Source organism: Schistocerca piceifrons, chromosome 3 (genome assembly GCF_021461385.2).
Source record: "Schistocerca piceifrons isolate TAMUIC-IGC-003096 chromosome 3, iqSchPice1.1, whole genome shotgun sequence".
NCBI classification, from domain to species: domain Eukaryota; kingdom Metazoa; phylum Arthropoda; class Insecta; order Orthoptera; family Acrididae; genus Schistocerca; species Schistocerca piceifrons.
This window is the reverse complement of record NC_060140.1, coordinates 190,523,810-190,548,782: the sequence shown is the minus strand read 5'-3', so window position 1 is coordinate 190,548,782 and position 24,973 is coordinate 190,523,810. Positions and strand designations below refer to the sequence as shown.

The 24,973-nt window shown below is 44.0% G+C and overlaps 2 protein-coding genes across 6 annotated transcripts in view; one reads left to right on the top strand and one right to left on the bottom strand.

The window, feature by feature from the left end:
• LOC124788013 (calcium uptake protein 3, mitochondrial-like) overlaps positions 1-24,973 on the top strand; it is a 580,087-nt gene that overhangs the window by 414,822 nt on the left and 140,292 nt on the right. The gene's annotated exons all lie outside the window — the stretch shown is intronic.
• LOC124788507 (GTP-binding protein Rhes) overlaps positions 1-24,973 on the bottom strand; it is a 677,045-nt gene that overhangs the window by 599,011 nt on the left and 53,061 nt on the right. The window contains exon 2 of the mRNA XM_047255776.1: positions 7,340-7,497. Coding sequence (XP_047111732.1) covers positions 7,340-7,497 — 158 coding nt within the window. The remainder of the gene's footprint in view (positions 1-7,339; positions 7,498-24,973) is intronic.

Here is a 24,973-nt window from a genome sequence, read left to right as displayed (position 1 = left end):
CACTGGATGGATTGTCACCATCCAGCACAGCGTGAAGCAGTACTTCGTACCTTGGTTCACAGGGCCCACGTTATCTCAGACCCTGAAAGTTTGGCATCTGAGCTATCACATCTCTAAGTCACCTTTCGTCAGAATGGTTATAGTGAGACGCAGATCAAACGTGCATTGCGCTATCAGACTTCTGTGCAACGGGTGAGTGACGATAGCAACGAAGTGGCACCTAAGTCTACGGTCTTTTTGCCTTACGCAGGAAGCATTTCCAACAGGATTGGCCGTATTTTGCGGAAATATAATGTGAAATGTGTTTTTCGACCACCTTCTAAGATTAAGGCCCTGTTGGCGTCCCTAAAAGATGGTTTGCGTTCGCAGTTGTGGCATGTCGTATATTGGCCAAACAATCAGGACTGTGGAAGACTGGTGTATTGAACATGAGCGTCACACACGCTTACAACAGCCGAGTAAATCCGCTATTGCAGAACATTGCCTTGACACCGGTCATCCTATGGAATACAACAACACGGAGATTCTGGCTTGCACGTCCAGCTATTGGGATACTGTTGTTAAGGAAGCTGTTGAAATCAAACTATCAAGCAACCTTATAAACAGAGATGGTGGATTTTGTTTAAATGCTGCTTGCAATCCGGCTCTGTCTCTCATCAAAAAACAGAGGGACAGAATTAGTGCTGCTTCACCTGCTGATTAATAGTCACTATCTATATTTCTGATGTTGGTTATCTTTGGTTGTGTGTTGACTCTTCGGTTACTTGTTCTGTGTGTGGTATCTTCCTTGTTTCTCCTCTGTGAACCGAGGCATTAAATTCCTTGCACATTGCTCCTCCTTGCAGTTGTGACTTGAAAATGTCAGGGTGTGCTCCTGTCGAAATATCGGCGGTAGTCGACGACGTCACCCGGCAGCAAACCCGTAAGTTATTTGAACATTCAATTCGCCAGGAAAAGTTAAGGTCTCACTAATAAAACTTAGTTTCCCGCTAGCAGTTTGAACGGTGCACGTAAGTATGTTTTCATTCCAGATTTAATGTTACAGTTGTCTGAGACTGTGCGTCTTGCTCACCGCAAAGATGATGTGGCTCTCAAACGACTGTGAGCTGTCCCTGTTAGATATTACTGCCCAAGACCACATGAACAGCAAATACCCTCATCGTCAGATTGGAATGGGAAACTTCTGTCGCATCACCAGCGCGTTCGCCGGATTTAACTTCTGTTGACTTTTTCCTGTGAGTTGAATGAAGTCGTTAAGGTATGAGAGGAAGCTCCCTGATCACGTCGTATCCACCTGTCGCTCTTAAAACAGGTACATTTGAGCGGCAGAAGAATGTGCTCCGTCGTAGTGGACGCAGTAACACTACCGGTCGTCACTTAGAACAGTTGGTACGAGTTTAAGTTGTTGCTGTACGGTTTTTATGCTAATAAAACCGATAATATTCGTTTCTGAACATTATTTCGGTATCTAAAGTACTCAGTCTGACCCTGATGATTTAGGATACGTTGTATCTGAAAAGTGGAATTATGCTTTCACATCTCAGTAAGCAGTTGTTTCTTACGGATGAACTTTGTTATGAAAAGTGCGCCCTGTCATCTACAAGAAGGCAACACGGCTGGTGCGCTGCTGGTGCCATCATATATGAATGCGTACGGCCAGGTGGTGTCTCGCATGCAAACGACATCCGGTACGACAGCTGTTCTGCCCACATCACTCAGCAAACTGTGAGGTGCCATATGCATGTAAAGTCGTTTAGTCTGGAGTACTACAACCACACGCGGTAATCATGTCTTCTCGTTCTGAATTAACTGCTAATTTTCGCAGTCAGAAACTGACTCTCCGAGGCGTATACCGCGTCGTAATGCGAAGCGCTCTTTAACATTTTTATCAGTGTTACTGATGGCCCACAGAAGGACAAGTAAGAATACTCGAAAAGCCACCTTTTCCTTTGAAAACTAGTAGCTCTAACGGCATAGCAGAGTTTTCCTAATTCATGTTAACATTAAATTGTAAGTCAAAGCTTCTGGAATGTACACTACTGGCCATTAAAATCACTACACCACGAAGATGACGTGCAAGAGACGCGAAATTTAACTGACAGAAAGAAGATGCTGCGACATGCAAATGATTAGCTTTTCAGAGCATTCACACAAGGCTGGCGCCGCTGGCGACACCTACTACGTGCTGACATGAGGAAAGTTTCCAACCGATTTCTCATACACAAACAGCAGTTGACAGGCGTTGCCTGGTGAAACGTTGTTGTGATGGCTCGTATAAGGAGGAGAAATGCGTACCATCACGTTTCCGACTTTGATAAAGGTCGGATTGTAGCCTATCGCAATTGCGGTTTATCGTATCGCAACATTGCTGCTCGCGTTGGTAGAGATCCAATGACTGTTAGCAGAATATGGAATCTGTGGGTTCAGGAGGGTAATACGGAAAACCGTGCTGGATCCCAACGGCCTCGTATCACTAGCAGTCGAGATGACAGGCATCTTATCCGCATGGCTGTAGCGGATCGTGCAGCCACGTCTCGATCCCTCAGTCAACAGATGGGGACGTTTGCAAGATACAACCATCTGCACGAACAGTTCGACGATGTTTGCAGCACCATGGGCTATCAGCTCGAAGACCGTGGCTGCGGTTACCCTTAACGTTGCATCACAGACAGGAGCGCCTGCGATGGTGTACTCATCGACGAACCTGGGTGCACGACTGGCAAAACGTAATTTTTTCGGGTGAATCCAGGGTCTGTTTACGGCATTACGATGGTCGCATCCGTATTTGGCGACTTCGCTGTGAACGCACATTGGAAGCGTGTATTCGTCATGGCCATACTGGCGTATCACCCGGCGTGATGGTATGGGGTGCCATTGGTTACACGTCTCGGTCACCTCTTGTTCGCATTGATGGCACTTTCAACAGTGAACGTTACATTTCAGATGTGTTACGACCCGTGGCTCTACCCTTCGTTCGATCCCTGCGAAACCCTACATTTCAGGAGGATAATGCACGACCGCATGTTGCAGGTCCTGTAGGGGCCTTTCTGGATACAGAAAATGTTCGACTGCTGCCCTGGCCAGCACATTCTCCAGATCTCTCACCAATTGAAAACGTCTGGTCAGTGGTGGCCGAGCAACTGGCTCGTCACAATACGCCTGTCACTGCTCTTAATGAACTTTGGTATCGTGGTGAAGCTGCATGGGCAGCTGTACCTGTACACGCCAACCAAGCTCTGTTCGACTCAATGCTCAGGCGAATCAAGGCCGTTATTACGGCCAGAGGTGGTTGTTCTGGGTACTGATTTCTCAGGACCTATGCACCCAAATTGCGTTAAAATGTAATCACATGCCAGTTTTAGTGTAATATATTTGTCCTTTGAATACCCGTTTAGCATCTGCATTTCTTCTTTGTGTAGCAATTTTAATTGCCAGTAGTGTAATTCACAGGTGAATATTGGTGTTATTTTATTTAAAGATTTGAAATCTTCATGAATGTATAGAAGCTGGGATTTTTGTAATGTTATGCACTCAGTCCTTCAGTCTCCTTGTTGTGCAGCAGGGGGCGGTGGGATCACGACAAAAGTTACCGTTAATATTACGAACTTACGGTTACTCCCGCTAGCTATCTGTGGTTCATCTCTCAATGATGGGCAATGATCACCGCTGAATTACATAATGTGGAATATCAGTTATTTGTTTTGATGAAATATGGAAACAGCAGAAAACAATACATGTGGAAGAATTCGTATTATAAATGGAACAACGTTAGTTGCGGGCAAACATTGTGAAGATTTACTGATAAGATAGCTCATTGTAACAACAACAATACGTAGTACTTTTTCTATTCATCGTACATCTGCTGCTATGCTGTATGAAGAGTATAATTTGCATTTAAACGTAAGCGAAGAACCGATGAACGTTCGATATTTGAGAACAAATTTAAGCGATTATCATGGATAAAATTTTGTTTATGACAGTTAACCGCGACTATGTAGAGAAGCTATCGAAATACATAAGCATAGTGATAATTATAACAGTAAAGAAGGAGCCATGAAACTTAATGATATGTGGACAGTGGCTCAGCAGAATCGATTGATAAGTTTTTATGCTTGACAGGTGACAATCGATAGTTAAGTTTTAAGTCTGACAAAGATTCTCTCTGCTAATCACGTGTAAACTCGACCACGCCCACTTTGCACAGTAGTTACGTCGCTATCCGACTCAGCGTCGTCAGGAGCACCTCCGAAGATGTCAGGCATAGCTCTGGACGAAACGTCAGGAACAGGAAGTTTTTTTGACCGCGGCCATACAGCCTGGAAGTTTCGTCAGCGGCTAAGCCATTCTGCGCTTACATTTCAGCAAGATAATGACCTCCCGTACATGGCGAGAGTTTCTACTGCTTGTCTTCGTGCTTGCCAAATCCTACCTTGGCCAGAAAGGTCGCCGGGTCTCTCCACAACTGAGAACGTCTGAAGTGTTATGGGCAGTGCTCTCCTACCAACTCAGGATTTTGACGGTCTAACGTGCTAGGTGAACAGAATTTGGCACGAGATCTCTCAGAAGAACGTCCAAGAACTCTGATCAGTGCCAAGCCGAATAAGTGCTTGCATAAGGGCCAGAGGTGGACCAACGCATTACTGAGTTGCTCATTTGTGAAACTCTTTCTCTTGAATAAATCATCCAATTTTTGTGAAATTGTAATCATTTGTTTGTCTTCTCATGCACTTCACATGTACAGATTTCTGTCCTATTTGGATAATTCCTTCGTGGTGCTTCTTCTTTCGTCTGAGTGTATATAGGAAGAAAGCAATCTGAGGGGGGATCATCCCGCTGGTACAGTCATTGCAGAGGACCTGCAACAGTGAGGTACAATTCTGTTTTACGTAGGATAAGTCTTCTAAGCGTTTTTAAGTATCATAACGTGCTTTTCATATGCATGGGCAGCAATGTTCCAGCCGTAATTGTTGTGATTGGTGTTTTCGTTACCGTTTTAAACTCTCAGAAGACTGTTCGTACGTGTATTGTGTTTATGAAATTCGTAATTCTCGCATTGAAATTCATAGTTCTAATATTGTACGATGGGTGACAATAAAATATTAACATAGACATTCGATTCCGTGACTCCTTAAACCAAAGCGCTGCAGAGTCGTATCGATGAGATGTGTCCTTTATAAGAGGTATTATACATCAAACTGGTGCATTAATCGCGAGGAGTAGAAAACAAAGTTGAAGCCAGTCAGGTTGCGGCTGGTACAGTCTTTCATACTGGTTTTGGGCATACCAGTTCTTGGACCAATTGCATTTACGATAAATTTAAATCGTGTTTCAATATTCTGGAAGTGTATTCAGGAAAAGTTCACGAGTTAAAGTTTCGACAGCAGTTCGCTTACTTTAAAAAAGAACACGTTCACAACGCCCGATTTCTCTTTTTATCCTGCTAACTTTTCTCTTTCTGGAAAGCAAATGCAAGAGAGCCGTAGTTACTCCCAGCATTTCGCTTTCGTCCATTTCGCAACAATACTGTGGGGACCGTTTAATCAATTCTGCCCAGAAATGTTTTGCCGCAAATATTGATGGGCAACATTAGCTGGCAGTATTGTCTGGATGTTGCTTCAGTTAGTGAGAAGGGCAATTTTGCACAGCAACATGCAATTTTTTGTTGTCCGTGTAAACTTACTTTGATATACATATGAAATTTCTGTTACGTGAAAGTATCTTATGGTCTACATTACAAGAGGAAAGAAATAAGGTTTGTCTTTACACAACAACACAAAAGTACTACGACGGCGGCCTAGGTCGGGTCTCCCGACTGCGATCCGCGTTCGTTCCCTTCTCTCGTCACTCCAGTCCTTTCCCCTTCCTCCATCCTTCTACCTCTGCTTGGTCCCTCCCTCGCTTGCGGCTTTGCTTGGTTTTGTCCTGCGACTCCAAGTCCTCCGTTCCACCTGCCAGTCTTCGTCAACAATTCACGGCTCTTCTTGCCTCGTTTCGCGATACAGATGTAGTCTAGACCGGTGGTTCTGTGGTCAATGGACGCACTGGGTTTGCTTTCATCCACGGCGACTACGTTGAGCAGCATTCCCTGCCTTGTGGGAGCAGTGTTTTCACTGCGGAGCTGGTTGCTCTTTATCGTGCACTCGCTCACCTTTCCTCCTGCCCTGGGGAGTAATTTGTCATATGCAGTTACTCCCTGAGTTGATTGCAAGCACTCGACCAGTGTTTTTTCTCGGGACCCTTTGGTGCGCGGTATTCAAGATGCTGTTTTTGCTCTCGCCGAGTGTGATCATTCAGCGACGTTTGCGTGGACCCCGGGCCACATCGGCATTCCAGGAAACGAACGTGTCGATTGGTTGGCCAAGCAGGCAACCACTTCGCCACCCCTGGAGCTTGGTCTCGTGGAAAAGAGACCTCCGGTCAGCCCTATATCGCAAGGTCCGCGACGTCTGGAGCTCTGAATGGTCTGTCTTGAACGCGCCAAATAAGCTCCGCATGGTAAAGTCGTCCATGGCCGTATGGAACCATCCTTGAGGAGCACGCGTAGGGACTCAGTTGTTCTCTGCCGTCTCCGAATTGGACATACGCGGTTGACCCACAGCTATCTCCTTCGCCGTGAGAACCCGGCCAAGTGTCGCTGTGATGCAGGACTGACAGTGGTCCATCTTCTGATCGACTGCCCCCTTTTAGCCCCCTTGCGGCAGTCCTTCAATTTACCAGCTGCACTTCCTTTAATTCTAGGCGATGATGCCTCTATAGCTGTCTCAGTTTTACGTTTTATCCGTGCAGCTAGGTCTTACCACTCACTCTAGCGTGGGCGCTCTCGCACGATTTCTCAGGCTACACCCACTCCATCGACTTTTAATTGTGACGTGGGTACCAAAATAGTGTCTTTTATGGTAACAAGTTGTGTTGGTACCTCTATCAACGCTTTCCAGCTGGAGGTTCTTCGTTTGTAGTTGAGTGGTTGACCTTTTACCTGATCCATCAACCACTGTAGTCTGTTTTACTCTAGTCAACTATTTGCTCTGCTCTTTTTAAGTGTCCTCTATTTTACGTTATTGCGGTGTTCATTTTAGCTCTGCACCCCTTGGTGTTCCCTCCATCTGGTTGCGGAGGTTACGCTTTTACTGTATAGGCCTTTTCCAAGTATGTCTGTTTGGAACAGGGGACTGATGACCTCGATGTTTAGCCCTCATCAAACCCCAAAACCAACCAACAAAAGTACTGGCTGACGTAAAGATGCAGGTTATCGTGCCTAGACGATGTACGTAAGACTCCAGCTCTGGGTGACGCAGTAGACGCTGCTTGAGAGGTGTCCGCTTCGCGCGTGTTTGCCTACCTGTGAGGAAGGAGAGGCGACGCATGGCGGGGAACGGGTGGTTGCCGGACGTGTCGAGGATGTCCAGTTGGTGCACCTCTCCGCGGATGCGGTACAGCTTGCGGTGGAAGTCCTCTATCGTCGGCGTGTAAGAGTCCTCGAACTTGTTGTTCAGGAACCTGCGCACACACAACGAACGATCCCTTTTACACACCGCACACATACTCCAGACTATCTTTTACAGTTACTTTTGATAGTACCACAACAGTAATCTCACTAATATTCTGATGTCTGAGGTACGTCACTAAACTTTGAAAACTTATGTAATACAATTGTAAAAAAATTCTGCTTAAATGTTAAGAAAACGAAATTAAACGGTCTAATTATAGAAATACACTACAATACAAACACTGCAACAAGAAATAGAGAGATGAGGTGCAACAGTTGCTGGACAGAAATTAAAACGCATCGAAATTGTTTGTGATCTATATTGTTAGACGTCCAGGTTGCTTCCGAGAGGAACAAAATTTTTATTTTCAGTTAAATATAATTACTGACAGAATTTACGAAGGGTATTAAATATGTAATGCATCAATTTTTTTCTGAAAGCCTGTTGGTTTTATTCAGGTTTTCCATACACCATGTTATTCCACACACTTTTGGCTACAAAACTCTATTTTGAAACATAATCTCCCGGTTCTCTGGCCTGTACCGGTTCCCGTGAGGTCATCGAAGTTAAGCGCTGTTTGGCGTGGCCGGCTTTTGGATGGGTGACCAACCAGCCGCCATGCGTGACGACTCATCGTGCTTTTGTTCACTTCCAGGTCTCTGTAGACGTTCAGCAAGGGCGTATGAATATCTGCGATGCTCTGGGTTTCCACTAACAGAAATTCATTGAAAGCTCTCTGTCTGGAACGCACCTTCGTTACAGACACCATTTTGAACGCTACGTATAGCGCTGCCGCTTATCGGAACTTCACGGAGGGACTGAAGCGGGAATACTCCACTTTGTCCCACAACTAATTTCGCATTTTTCCATCCGAAACTGGCCGAGAAAGAAGATGTGTTGAATTACTTATTGAGACCCCCTCGTTAAATCAACCCATTAAATGGTAAGTCAAATATTAAAGTTTGGAGCTATGTTATTGCCTTGAGGCAGTGTCAACTTACGGATCACAAACTACCCACACTAGATTCGTGCAGCGTTTGATACTGAGAAAGTTTCGACACTTTATCTCGCTGACGCCCCCGTTGTTGGGTTTGACATGCCATCAATTTTTAAAATGCTCCATAGGTGCAGATCGTGCAGGGAATGTAGCCCAATGCGGTGCTTGCTTCACCTTTGTGCCTTTCCATCGTTGCACTCTTCTATTTGATAAGGTAATACACCCAAAACCCAGCAAGCCTGTCGTCGGGGGGGGGGGGGGGGGGGGGGGGGAATAGGGGGCTTGGGAAGATGATCACGCAGAGATCGCACTGTTGGTGCCTGAGCTGAATTCTGCCAAGGAGTTCGTGTTCATTGTGACTGGGGTACGGGGATTCCGAGCAACGGATTACTGGCCAGATGGCCGTTGCTGAGGATGGGTGGCGCCCATGGCGAGAGCCCCCGTTCGGAGTGCGTGGCACCATGGCAGATGAGCAGCAAATGAAGTTGATCAAGTTATCTACCGCTGGTGGCCATACAGACACAGCAGTCTCTACGAAAGGGTAGTCCTCTTTTAATGTAGAGAGACAAGAGTTTATAATGTTACCTTCCTTGGCTACACTGTGCTGGGAACTAACAGCTAAGCAGCAAGCAGAGAAATACCCCCGCAATACTTGGTTTGGACAAGGACTGGTGGGAATTTCTTCTTGGGAACAAAACTCTGTCTTTGTGGTGAACTTAGAAGACAAGTTTGGGGAAGGAATTGGTATCTCTAAAAGGAAAAGTGGCTCCATTCTGATCAAAACAGCATCTCCTGCCCAGTCACGGGCACTGCTCGCTTGTAACAAGCTGAGTGACATAATGGTGACAATCACTGCACATAAACAATGGTTCAGGGCATCGTTTTCAACTAAGAACTGCTCTTAAATCTGATGATGAGCTACATTCCAACTTGGAGCAACGGGGTGTGCAGTTTCTCTGTCGTGTAAATAGGGGGCGGACGGACAATAAGGTCGCTACTGGTACCTTCATCTTAGTATTACAAGGTTCACAACGCCCCCCCCCCCCCCTCTCTGCCACCGGCGAATGGATGGCTAACGTGCAGGGTTTTGGATGTATTACCTTATTAAAGAGAAGGGTGCAAAGACGGAAAGACACGAAGGTGAAGCAAGCACCGCATTGCCTGAAAAGGTCAAGGTGATTGTATACTGATGCTATGTGAAATCGTATCCCCTCCCCCTCCTAGGCAGTGCTCAAAGTGTTTGAAATGTCTTTGCATCGCAATGCTAGCCCAATCTGTAAATCTGTAGATTGTGGGTGTGTGTGTTGCATGCGAATGCTTCTTGTGGGAAGCTCCCTCATCTGTGTCAACTGTGGAAGACACAATTCTTCCTGCTCACCAGCTTGCACTATTTCCAGAGAGAGAAACAAATACAAAATACAAGACACAGGACAAAGTAACTTATCAAGAGGCCAAGAAGATGTACGAGCAGTTGCACACAGCATGTAGAACAGTGTCATACGCTACAACGACGACGACATCGCCTAATTACAACTCCTACAGTGGGCCTTCATTGTCGCTGAACCATGCCTGCTTCCCTGATGGTTGGGCACTCCTCTCTTGCTGCTTTCTCCAGGTCTACTTTGGGATCAGTAGCTTCTCACCCAGCAGGGACACTGTTCCCCACCTCCCAGCCAGAGACATAGCACCTTCCCATAACTTTCCTCGCCAGGAAGAGGTCCCTTGGGACACTTTCACTGGTATACAAGTGGACACCAGCCAGTGGCTAAAGGAGCCACATGCTGTTTGTCATAGGGCTTCATGATGATCATATTTACTTGACATTGATTCAGAGGAGCCCTCGCAAGCTTCGAAATCCTCTAAGGAGAGGGAAGATTAGAAAAAGTCCTCCAAGGAGGAGGACATCCCAGTGCCTCCCATGCCACCAGATCCCGTCTATTCTACTCCTGTGACAGAGGCAGAGAGTATGGTGGCCCGTGAGGCCCCAATTCACACCATACAGCAGATCTTACAATTTATGTATATTGATGCCATAACCCCTCAACCAGCTGTAGCAGGTGATCCTAGGCCAAAACCTGCCTCCTTGGTCCCTTCAGAACACTGCAGTACATAGACAATATTATTCTTCAGTGCTAACGGTTTTTTCCACCACCAGACTGTTCTAAGCCGTCTTTTAAGCGTTTCTCCTGCCTTCTGCATTGCCCTTCAGGATAGCTGGTTTCCAGCAATACTGGCTCCAGCACTTCATGGATATCAGGGATACTATAAGAATCGTGCTACCAATGACAGGGCATCAGACGGAGTCTGCACATATTATCTGGACACACTACATGGCGAACTCATGCCTCTTAATACACCTGTGGAGGTTGTGGCTCTTCGGATAAGGGCATTTCAGGATATTACCATCTGCACCATCGCAATGGTGAAGTGTTTCAGAACGTATTGCTTGCATTCGTTTCTCAGGTCCCTCCACCTTTCCTAATCTTGGGTGCTTTCAACACCCATAATTCTTTGTTTGGTGGAACCATGATCATTGGCCACACGATAAAGACCTCAGAAACCTACCGACACAACTTGACCTTTTCCTCTTGAATACTGGTATTCCCACACATATCACTGTGGTGTACGGAACTTTCTTGGCCATTGGCCTCCCCATTTGCAGCCCTTACCTTCTCCCATCCATCCACTAGAGTCCACGAAGACGCCCCATGTAGGAGCGAGGTTCTCTCTGTGTGGGTGTAACTCTTTGCTACTCGCTTGGAAAGAGAATGAATATTATTGGCTGCCAGTGACTAGTGAAGCGGGATGCGCACAACGGCTGAAAATTGGGTCGCCTTCCAACGTGACGCGGACTTACGCACAGATCTTTGCCTCTGGTATGTAGTGCTGGGTGGCCCTGTTTTTAATAGACGTTCCATTACGAACAGCACAGACGGCATTTCTTAATTCACCGCCGTCCAAGAAGCTTTCTCTGTTTTATCGGTGTACGTCCTCGGAACCCGAACAGAGGAACCCATTCTTATAAAAATGATGCACTATGTTATTTTGACATTCATTTCATATACATTTACGTAGTTCATTTAGCTATCTACTTTCATTAGCGTAAAACTGAAGTGGGATAAAATAACGCACTTGACCTCTGTGCGTCAAACTACCCCAACAAGCGAGGCCTGTATGAAACCCTCTTTCCACACTCGCGCTTTGTTTAAGAGAAATAATACTTACAAAATGTTGAGTGTTAATGTCTAGAGATAGGCATAACAACAGGAACTTTTATTTTAATGTAACAAACCATGGCTTGCCTCTTAGAAACTAGGCATCAACTATTAAAAGAAATAAAGAATACACTCTTGCTTCTTGCGCCGAGAACTGGCAAGTAACGTCCCGCATTCTGTATGCTTATTTGTACAACCGAACACCAGATGGCAACACCTGTCAGATAAGACTAGCTCTCACAGTTTGAAATGTTAACGTGCATCGTTTTGTCCGCTAAGCCTAATTGCCTCACTCTCCTGTAATGACTATATAACTCATCTTCCTATTTTCTGTCTTATTTTATGTGCCCCAGACACATTCCGCAGCTCAAAAGGTGCATGTCTCCTTGTTCCTGTTTGTTACTTACAGGAATCAGAAGCAGGAGGCACTAGTCGGAAATCATCATGTTTACAGTTCCAAATACTGAATGCGTACGATTATCCGGTGTCACAATTATCCAGCTGTCCCATAACAATGTTTTGCTAGAGTGCGGACAGTATTAATTGTAATAAATTCGAATCTTAGGAAGGGAGGCGTTGTTTAGAGAAAAGATATTCGAGCAACAGTGCGATAGTTTATCGGACAATAGCGAATCATCGTACATTTTCCCCTCGTTCTGTGCGTAAAAGGACTGCAACGGAAAATAGTGATGATCGGTAGTAAGTACCCACTACCACCTACTGCATAGTGGCTTGTGGATGTCATCTTCATTAGTATTATGCTTCGTGACGTACGGTGTGTTGCGGAGAGTAATTCGTATGACGTCCGTCAGTTCTTCACGTTCCTCTACCGTACACGAACATGAAGGTGATTTTAAGTTTGTAGGCTTGATGTGTTTCCGCACGTATGACAGACCCTCTTAAGGCAACATTTCGAGAGCGTTGGAATGGTAGTTCAGGAAACGCAAAATAATCTACACATTAGCCAAAATTAATGCTTCTACACTTTTATCTGTGGCAAAAATAAAAACTCGAGATTTGTTAGGACACACCGACGACTCCTCTCTTATAAGACAGGCCGTGCTGACTTTAACTCAAGATGAAATTCAGCATGCAGTATTATTTCTCCAGAGTCAGTTTACAGCGTGTAGCAACGCTCAAGGTCAACGTTTTGAGATCTTTGTATAACAGCAGTGATGATAAACACACGAATCTTACCTTACATACGTTCGGTATAATACGGCAGACGTTTGTGGAAAGCCTTCTTCGGACGGCAAGACAGTGGTTTGCGGCTCTGTTATCTTGACACTATTTGACCATATCACATACATATTATGTCGTTGAAGTTCTTCGAGAAGCTTCTTTGGAATACCATAGAAAAAGTTATATAGTTCCATTAGAAAAGAACGAAGCCTGTGCCATAGTTCGGGGACTACATACGATAAAAATTACTTGCCAACATTAGGAAATTCACTGTATTGTCCGCGATAACTTGAAAAAACCGCATCTTGAAATATTTATTATTCTGGATGTATTTCATGTGCTCTGTATTAGTTGCATCACCATGTATATGTGGTCACATAGCGAGAAACAGATTACGTGTTTAAGTAAATAGATTTCATGCAGTGTATGCAGTTACTAAAAACACTGCCCAGTACAGGTAACCGTTATTATAAAAACCACTAATACTCAACGTTAGGTTATTCATTGCAGTTCAAGTATTTATAGCACCTCTATTACCGAGGAGACTCGTGTTGCGCGCCATATACACCTCTTCTAATGCTACATATTCGTCACGCACTTTACCACTCTTCGTGCGATGTCTGACGCGAATTTGATTGAGGGCGCTTGCCCATCAGCGTACTTTAATCGTTCCACACTGTGCGTGCGCATGTTAACAGTAAATCGACTGTTATTGTCCACGGGCTTAATTATCGGAGCTCACGGCAAAGTTAATGTAATTGTAAACTAGCATTAGTGGTGCTAAATTTCCTGTGATTGCACTGGAAATTTTGTGGAGCTGCGTCTGCTAAAATGTATCAAGTTGGATCACCTTAACGACAGTTGAACATGCGGTTAGTAAAACTGTGAAATTGACGTCCATATTGTCAACGTTACATACAATCATGATTTTCTTACAGTGGTCAGCTTTTCGCTGATGCCTTTATCTACGGCAAGGTAACGTCCTTGAACGATCATAACAAATCTATGAAGGTTTGGACGACATTTCTAGTCTGTGTAATGAATGGCTGTTCTCATTAAATGCGGATACATGCAAAACCTGTGTATAACACAGAATAAGATATCGTTAGTATCAGACTAAAAGATCAATAATGAAGATGTGAAACAAGTCACATTGCATACATATTTAGGGGTAATACTAAGAAGATACATGAACTGAAGCGATCACGCAAAGTAATAACAATAATTTAGTGTGGCTAAATAGCCTGATGGAGGTCATTCCATTGGACGCGACTTCGGCGACTTGTGTGTCCCTAACCTTCCCCCGTCTTCCAACAGAGGAAAGGGGACCTACAGTGTAAAGTGGAATTCGAACCTGACGAATTTTTTTCATAATTCAGAGGTGAACGCTAGGTTAATAAGCAGATTGAAAAATCCGTGGACCAACCTGCTTTCGACCCTTTTATCTGTTGGTTCCCAGGCATGCGCTTCGCCAATTTTTTCATTTTGTTCGTTATTGTGTGGGCGGACGTCAAACGACGCCTCTCAGAGTTCATAGTCTAATACTTACTCAACTTTCTTTTTTCACAAACGGGGGCCAGCCCTTTGACCGAACACGCTTAGATACCGTGCCTGCAGCGCTAGACCACCAGACCCTACGTGCAATAATTATTATGATAGGCGAAATGCAGACTTGGAAGGGTGGCGGGAAACCTCCGTGAATCTGTAGAAGAAACAGCATACAAGACGCTAGTGCGATCAATTTTAGAGTATTGTTCTTGAGACTTAAGTGCTTATCAAAGAGCCATGATAGCAGACATCGAACGAATTCAGGGGAACGCTGCTAGAATCTGAACAGGTAGGTATAGCTAATGCGGAAGAGTGACAGAGACGCTAGAGGCAATTAAATGGTAATTGAACAGCAATTCCATTTTCCACCCCGGCTGTCATTTATAACACGATCAGCCGATTTCGGCCGTTTGCAATTTTCGAGTGTGTACTCATATACTCGTAAATTCACACCATCAGCCTTTTTGGATGTACTTATACACAGGTCTGTGATTTCATATTCATTATAACATTACTGGTGTAGTGTCGAATCAATCCCAGCAGAGCAACGTGCTGTGTAATATATGCTATTGAGTACCGAGCACATATTAAAAGTACAGGTGAGCGACTATTGAGTTAATTGCTTTGTAGTGCTAGTTAACAACGAGTGACACTCAAAATATTTTTGAAACAGTGAATTTTTTGTCGGTGGTATATACGATACCTCAGGACTTAAGCGGGACAATTATACACACAACTTTAGAACTTCATGTTGCTATATTAAAAAAAAAGTCATATACATAGCACACATTCCTCGATCTGCTGTAGATTTCAGGGAAGGTCCAAAATACACTTTTGGTCTCGAAACTTTCAACAATTATAAGTAAACAGTTCAAAATATTTATACAAAATGATCATTGCAAAATTTTTCGAAGTATAGTTGCTTTTCTTGGTATTATCACATGGATCAGTATTAAGTTAACTTGTCCTTGCGGAATGTTATAAAGCAATTCCTGTCAGTAGTGAAGTAAGGAAGCAATTTCCACTGCTCACACCGTGTAAAGTTAAGGCCTCTGCAACCTTCTGCCCGGCATAGTTGGTTGAAATGGCTCTGAGCACTATGGGAGCACTATCCGAGGTCATAAGTCCCCTAGAACGTAGAACTACTTAAACCTAGCTCACCTAAGGACATCACACACATCCATGCTCGAGGCAGGATTCGATCCTGCGACCGAAGCGGTCGCGCGGTTCCAGACTGAAGCGCCTAGAACCGCTCGGTCACAACGGAAGGCCCCGGAATAGTGACCTGGTGTTCTGAACATGGCAGTCAAGCCTGGGAATCAGGTGGAAAAAGACATTACTCCACTTCCTTTAACGTAAACAAAGTCGGCAGTGAGTCCCGAGGTATCAGACTTGATACCCAAACGTTTAAAGCTTATAAATCAGTTATAGCATTAATTTATAGTTAACTATTCACTGAGAAATGACTGTAGACGTTTAATAAGTTATGATAACCTGTGGAAACACTTGTAATTAGAACAAATGTCTTTACTTTTATTTCTGCTAGACATGCTGTGCGGTTGCAGAATCCGAAGTCTGCAGTCAGTGCTGCCGACTCACGGCGCTCACGACGACAAACACGTGAACTGTGGCAGCCACGATGTGTATCATATATGACACCACAAGTCAGAAGAGGTTCAGCTGCGTACGCGGCCTGAAAAAGAAAGCCTCCAAGACTGAAGAGGATATAACGAGTTTTTATGTTTACGTACGAATGCCACTACGAGTGCCTCTTCATCTCGGAATAACTACTGCAACATACGTCCTTCTGAATCTGCTTAATGCATTCATCTCTTAGTCTTCCTCTACGATTTTTACCCCCCACGCTTCCCTGCAGTACTAAATTGGTGCCGGCCGGTGTGGCCGAACGGTTCTAGGCGCTTCAGTCTGGAACCGCGCGACCGCTACGGTCGCAGGTTCGAATCCTGCCTCGGGCATGGATGTGTGTAATGTGCCTAGGTTATTTAGGTTTAAGTAGTTCTAAGTTCTAGGGGACTGATGACCTCATATGTTAAGTCCCATAGTGCTCGGAGCCATTTGAACCATTTGAAAAAGAGAGCCTGCACACATTTAAACGAGCAGTCAAGAATTGTTAAACTCGTCTGAAATAGTTACTCGCTGCCTGCGCTGGTAAGATCTGCAGTGCCACGGACTATGACGTACGGGCAACAGCCTGGCTTCTCGCGCGCCTCGCAGAAATCTTGAGGCCTGCAGAAAGCAAGCCATCTTTAAATAGAAGCCCATATTCGATGGGATTTACGTTACACATTACAAACCATGAATATGTGCTGTTTCTAAGCACCAGCAGATTGAATTTTTCAAGAACGAATTTTTAAAGGTACGATTTGTTGAGATAAAACTACGGGAAAAGTCATATTGGTGGTTAAAGAATTTTCATATTCGGTTATTACCGCGTTGCAACTCGCGTGGTATCAGAGTAAGCGGCTGTAAGGCATCGGCACATTAATGATTCACGAAAAACTTGTCGTTATTGGTAGGATTTGTTATAATTAAATATGCATTAATAACATATCGGCGATCAAAGCCCATAGAAGACTCTAAGATAAAATCCAAAATCTATTACAACGAAACTGCAGCCTAAGGTAGTGTGTAGAGGCACCATGTTACAGGGCACAGATGGGGTCTGTAAAGGATTCGAGTCCTGTTCTACCTAATATTTTCATTCACCTTCGCGTTTTCCAAAACGTTGCGGGACTTTATTACGAAATTAATAGAAATAATATCTATGATACTTAATGTTATGGAAATGCAAGTGCGTTCTCTGTCAGGAATGAGTTTGTACTAGACAGGCAAACTCGTTCATCCTTGGGAACTGGTTCACTGGCGATCGCTCTTTTTCTGGAAATCGTTCGTTTTTACTCGTTCACCGTTCATTTGTGCATGGTATATGGTTCTTAAGAAAAATTGAAAATTAATAGCATACATAACTGAAGACGAAAGGCGCCAAGAGGGGGCACTTGCTTCCCCCCCTGGAGTACAGAGTTTTTATTCATTACAGAATTCTCATACACTTGTAGAAGTAATTTTCGTGCTTCTGCAAAACATCTCGTGTAGCCAACTGTAGCATTATGTGGCTGGTCTCAGTGAAATAATAGGTGGCGCACGAAAAACCGGCTCCGAGTACAGACTGCTCGGCAATTACGCACTATTTGTTGACCGCTACGAAAAGAATGGATAAACATGTAATAATTAGGCATTAAAGGAATAACAAATAAGCTAATGCAAACAAAAACTTCGAAACAACAGATGACGATTGGTGGACTACAATGAGCAGTCTAGTACTCGGGGCCGATTTTTCGTGCGCCACCCTGTACCACTGAAATAATATTGTAGGAGTTATCGCATTCTCTTTACAAAATGTGACACCAGAAACTCTGTTATGGAGAGCGGGCTTCATTCGGTTGTAAGCGGGTCTGCCTTCCATAACAATGAACATGCTGTTTTACCATGGATCAAAAAAAGAGGAGAAGGGCGACACGTGTGTGGCGTGCCGACTTTCTTTGCGTGTGTAATACTGAAAAAAACTTGCCTTTTTATAACTATGGCTTTTGCTGTTTATCGAAATAATGAAGCTGATATGCGCTTTTGTTACATGAAAAGATGCATGTATTACATATCACGTACTTTTTATGTAATTTACGCAATTATGAAGTACATTTTAATTACCGGTCGTGGACGCTGAATAGAATACGGAAAGAACCAGAAGTCCAGAGTTCAAAAGAGGTTTGAAACAGATCTAGAATGGGTGTGCGCAGCGAACGAAACGAACTGGATACTCAAGTAACTGGATACTCAAGTAACTATGAGCAGTCGGCAGTGCAATTGCGACGAGCGAAGGAGGACGAGTCCGGCCGAAGGAGACAGAGACAGACGGGAACGGGGCCGAGGCTCGAACGAGACCGGCGGACGTGCCGTTGCGGGTTCAAATGGCTCTGAGCACTATGGGACTTAACATCTGAGGTCATCAGTCCCCTAGACTTAGAACTACTTAAACCTAACTAACCTAAGGACATCACACACATCCATGCCCGAGGCAGGATTCGAACCTGCGACCGTAGCAGCAGCGCGGTTCCGGACTGAAGCGCCTAGAAACGCTTGGCCACAGCGGCCGGCTGCCACTGCGGGAACGAGACCGACCGTTTCCCGTTCCCGGGAACTATAAGTAGAAAGCCGCGACTATGAAAGACCGTTCCTTAGAATTCGTTCCTCGTTCATCCTTTATCTTGGTGAACCGTTCCTTTGGACCCGTTAGTTCGCGAACGACCCATCTCTAGTTTGTACGGGCTGATGTCCTTACTGATCCTGAGATATATGTCTCCTTGTCTTATTACATATTCATGGATACTGAGGTTTTTATTTATGTATACCACAAGCAGAACACCACCACCACCAGCTTATGGCCCAGTGAGAAAATGTGCTTTGTAATAGAGCTAACGTAGAAATTTAATTCGCGTCCATTTTCGTGAACGAACTGTATTTTTTTCCAGCCTAATGAAGCCGACAACTGTCGCTGGAGAGCGCTGAGAGAGCAAGATCACGCTAACCACATCGTCCCGTATGCGACGGTGCTGGTCTCGTGCCGTTGACCATCCCATCTGCGTGCACATCAACGTTAGCTGCCTAGTCCCGTGTGCCGATGGCTTTACTGTGTTACCATTTCGTCTGCATAAAGCATTGTGTCGGCCTGTCCGCACTGAGCCTTTGCAGGAGGATGATCGTGTAACGTTCTGTTTCGCATGTGTTGACGATGTGCGATGAAAGTAGGTGAAAGAGGGTCACAGGAGAGACACTACCATACCTGAATTTCAGAATTTTTATGTGATTGTCGTAGGAGATTGTCATGTACCCCAAATTCATTTGGTGTCGAACATGTAACTATGACAGGAAGAGAACCGTATATCATCGGAGTAGTTGCTGTTATGAAGTGTCTTGCTCAAATAAGCTACGAGAATGCAACCGGGTGAAGTCGTAGACATCACTGGGTTGCATTCCCATACATTATTCGGACACTATGTTCGGTGGGAGAAACTAAGATGCCACGTGTGGATCTTGATTGCAAACACCAACTATACAGATTCGTCATGGTCCTGATAGGGTCAGGGAACAGCTATGTGCCAAAACGGATGGCAACACCATTAAGCAACGATTTATTAATGAAAGTTCACACTACCAATTTGTGTGACTATAAGCGGATGAGCAGCATAGTGCCTTTCGCCTGCCCTGTCTAAAATTTATCCCTCACTATGTTGCGCCTTAGTTAAACGCAGCATGTCATTCATAATGGAGAGAAGTCTTCCGAAGTAAGAGTGATTTCAGGTGTGCCGCAGGGGAGTGTCGTAGGACCGTTGCTATTCACAATATTCATAAATGACCTTGTGGATAACATCAGAAGTTCACTGAGGCTTTTTGAGGATGATGCTGTAGTATATCGAGAGTTTGTAACAATGGAAAATTGTGCTGAAATGCAAGAGGATCTGCAACGAATTGACGCATGGTGCAGGGAATGGCAATTGAATCACAATGTAGACAAGTGGAATGTGCTGCGAATACATAGAAAGAAAGATCCCTTATCATTTAGCTACAATTTAGCAGGTCAGCAACTGGAAGCAGTTAATTCCATAAATTATCTGGGAGTACGCATTAGGAGTGATTTAAAATGGAATGATCATATAAAGTTGATAGTCGGTAAAGCAGATGCCAGACTGAGATTCATTGGAAGAATCCTAAGGAAATGCAATCCGAAAACAAAGGAAGTAGGATACAGTACGCTTGTTCGCCCACTGCTTGAATACTGCTCAGCAGTGTGGGATCTGTACCAGATAGGGTTGATAGAAGAGATAGAGAAGATGCAACGGAGAGCAGCGCGCTTCGTTACAGGATCATTTAGTAATCGCCATAGTGTCACGGAGGTGATAGATACACTCCAGTGGAAGACTCTGCAGGAGAGACGCTCAGTATCTCGGTACGGGCTTTTGTTGAAGTTTCGAGAACATACCTTCTCCGAGGAGTCAAGCAGTATATTTATTGCTCTCTCCTATGTATATCTCGCGAAGAGACCATGAGGATAACATCAGAGAGATTAGAGCCCACACAGAGGCATACCGACAATCTTTCTTTCCACGAACAATACGAGACTGGAATAGAAGGTGGCTTGCGGAGCATGGATGTAGATGTAGAGAAATTGCGTCGCATAGTATTCAGCAATGGACCACGGTTCAGCACTGCCCCGGATGAGCATCACCAGCGAGTTCGGTATGACCTGGCGAAAAGTCTCATTCTTGAAGTGTTTTGGAGAGGAGCAGCGGTGTTATTCCTGTCGTCCTTGTGTGTGGAGCTACAGACATGACTTCAAGTCAACGTTGTCAGTGACTGAAGGAACTTTGGTGGCACAACACACAATCTTGTGTTTACCTCTCGTGCATCATTACCGTGGTTTCGTTTTTCAGCAGGACAATGCCCATCCACCCATGGTACGCATTTCTGTGAACTGTCTGCGTAATGCTGAGGGGTATAGAGTGGCCAGAAAGTTCCCCAGATCTGTCCCCAATAGAAAATTTATGGGACCGGCTCGGACGTCAACTCCGTCTCTGATTTATTCAGGATATCAAGGACCAGTTACGACAGTTGTAGGTCAGCTTATCACAGGAGTCGATACAACAGCTAAAATGACACCCCAGGCGAATCAGTGCATGCGTCCAGGCTATGCCGTACTGATAAGTGGGCTCTCACTGCGAAGTTCCTTATAAATTTGAATCTAGTTTGTGATCACTGAAATAACATCGCGTACGCTCACAACCCATGAAGTTTCATTTCGTTTCCTCCTCCTTCTCTGGGTCTTACCTTTTTTGTCACACAGTGTTCTTGCATACCTAAGAAGGGAAACTTCCCAACGCAGAGCCCTTAGATTTAATGGTAAGATGGCGCTTCAAAAGCTGAACACAGATCAAGGATGAAAACAGGAAGAAGGTGTACTGAACTGAACTGTAAAAAAATGAACGGTCCGAGTTGAAGATGTGCAACATCGAGCGACTTGGAAAAACGAAGCGGCAGATCCGTATTCAAATCTCCCTCGTGCTCCCCACTCTTTTTTTTTTCACAAAATTATGAACTGTCCGTACGGTCACTGAAGTGCCTCTCCCCTTTCTGCAGTTTTGGCAACTGTCATACTATACAATGGTTACAGAATATGAGTCATGTGGTTACAATTTATTGCCGTCGCAAGCAAATACTATGAATAGTGAGAGAAGGTGAGGTGCCGCATAGACATTTCACAGAAATGGCAACAACAAATAAACGGGTGTGAATTATGCTACAACAGAGAAATTTAAGAGTCAGACCTTCCAAAACGGAACGCAAGACTTAACAGGTGGTACTTTTGTGGAACAAATACGAGGTACTGTAAATATGTTTAGCGCCTCATCCTCTTGTAATCATGGGATCCGAACGTCGAGTTCCGGTGAAAACACACAGGATGTCGGAATCAACTTTCATTGTAGGTCCTTAAACCTTGCTGTTGCAAACAGACGTTACACAACGGCATACACACACATCTGAATACAGCTAACAGACACGTCAATTACCGTACGGATAGTTCACAATCTTGTGAAAAAAAGGGTCATCAGGGAGATTTGAACACAGATATTCCGCCCTGCAATCCAACACAGTGACCTCGTAACCACGACGCCGTGGCTGTTCCAGTTCGCTCGGTGTTGCATATAATGAGCTTGGACCGCTCACTTTTCTATTTTGCTTCATTTTTTCACAGTTCAATACACTTTCTTACTGTTTTCTCGCATGGTCTGTGTCCAGTTTCTGACGGGCTATCCACTGGCCCATCTTACCACTAAATCTGAGGACGTTGCGATGCGGAATTTCCATTTTACGTAATATATTCAACAACTTGAGACATCTTGATAGGGAATGGTCATACAATATAAAACTAGAGTTTAGTACATACAGGTATGGTGTTTACTGCAACGTTTTCTTAGCACCATACAATGTACGACAGCGATACCGCTTTCCACTTTTGTGATGCACGTTTAGCAATTTTGAATTACCGCCTTTACTTTAGTTACCTTGTGAGAGGCTGTAACTTTTACTGCGCGCTTAATGTAGGACTTGAGTCAAACCCATGTCTCTGACAAAAGTTCTCGTCATATTAGTACGTTCATATTCATGGTTTAGGATCTGAATCGGTTGATATTTCCCGCTCAGCGCGAATATCTAGACGGACACGCTATCAGAGATACTCGGTATGACGAGCCAGCCAGTTATCTCACGGCGCCCTGGAGGGCGCAATCTAAACCTGAGCGAGGCGTGACTACTGGCGCGATAAGGATTCTTAGTTGCGCTTATATAGTCTGCGAAGCACTGTTCAACACGACATACGTGTGTTTAGAGTTTGACCTTGTCTCTTTCAGATTTGGATTGCTCTTTAGACGGACATATCATGCTCTGCTACAACCATTGATGTATTGCGGGTCTCCGATTCTAGTTAGCCATTTCCTACGTAAATTCGGTGGTTAATGCCCGTACAAAACTTTGTTTGTTCCACCAGTCTTCGCGTCTTCAACTGTTCAAGTGATCACGAATTTTGTTTCTAGCTACTCCTCAGCACGATAGACGACGAACGAGAACTTTGTAACAGAAGTGCGGAAGTCGTAGTAGATATGAGATATATGGCACTAGACAGTTGCATACACTTTGTTTACTTGCATTTGTGCTATACAATATTTCACTGTCTAAATTTTTATGGTCATGACTTTATTACCATTGTATGGATGTTCTGTGTTGGGCACAAGACTTCAAACACGCTGTGAAAAAGTATTTACTGTCGTTCGTACGTATACTAAATTAATCGATGTACTTGTTTCACAAGCTCCGACATTGTCTCGAATAAAACAGTGACATGTATATAGAATAAATTTCCTTTAATTTACGTCTATGGTCGCAAACGTTTTGTTCACAGATTACTGGTTTGGGTCTATAATGACCATCTTCAGATCTGTGTTTTATAAAAAGTGTCCTAATGTACTGCAGCCATAGTAGCATCGTTGAATGTTCAATGCAGATTTAGCACCAGCATCGCCAAATATATGTAAATAACAGCATATGCACGAGTCATGTTGTCAGTAGCACTACTGTTCAAAACAAGCAACTTGTTTTGAACAGTAGTCATCCATGGTTCGCAGGATATCGTGCGACAAAAGGGCGAGGGAGATGTGCCGTGTTTTCTGAATGTTCAGAGCAAGCACATGTGTGGAAAAATAGTTTGAAATTTTCAGGAGAACGTTCTTTATTATTTACTGATATTACCTGCTGGACGTAATAGTAGCATAATCAGTAAAAATGCAAGTTCTGCCTGTGAATAAAGTAAGATTAAATGGTACGACAGCAAGACACAGCCACAACAGCAAAGATTCTAAGATATAAACGTGTGGATTGTAATTTCTCCCTGCTCGTAGTATGTCTGTTGATAATACTAGAACGAGTGGGTTCGTGTCGATGTGCTGTGATACTGGACTAGCGTTCAAACCCCTCCCAGTCACTCAGATTTAGCTATTCTGCGAGTAGTTAAGAAAAGCTGCTCCAGTTAATAACAACAGTTTCGTTATGTCTGCGACCCGGTTCGGCCTTTACATAAAACCACATTCAAGTGGACCTGGAAGTGCTTGTTAATGAATAATATGATAGCCATCTAAATATTTTACGTAGTCGGAGATGAAAACGTGCAATATAAGTACAGAAATAATATGTAACTTACATCGTGCTGTACAGAATCAACACCAAATGATAAAAAAGTAAGTCAGGTAAATTTAAGTTATGTGCCCAATGGTATCCTCAGAAAAATGGGCATTTCGAAATTATAAAGACTGTAAAACTCAAAAAATTAAAGGTACTGGAACCCTTTGGCTTTAATACGTTTTATATTCTGACACATTCGATATTTCGAAGTGCTTTAAACCTCCATCAGGGGTGTGTTGTGTCGTGCGTGCGTGTGTGTGTGTGTGTGTGTGTGTGTGTGTGTGTGTGTGTGTGTGTTTGTGTTTTGTTGTTGTTGTGTGTGTTTTGTGTGTGTTGTGTTAAGACTTCGGGGCCGTGGAGAAACAAAACACTATTTCAGAACATGGTTTGAAATGTAAATGTGAAAAACAGAATACCTCCACAGGTAGACTCCTTTCTCTGTCGCAATACATCACATATGAACTGTCAAGCTATGTAGACAAAGATGGTGTCAGGAAACTAGTAGGTGCAAAGAACATACAGTAAAACTAACATTATTTCGAAGTACAAAGAACATATAGCAAAACAACACTATTGTTTCAAAGTAAATTTTCAAGTATTGTGGAGATATTTGGTTTAGCTGATCAGTACAAACGTTGGAGTAAATATTTCAAGTGGTATACAAATTATTTTTTGTCAAGTTTACGTAGATACATTTCGTTCTCGTATCGCAAATCTCAAGTGCAATAATTTTTCGCCAA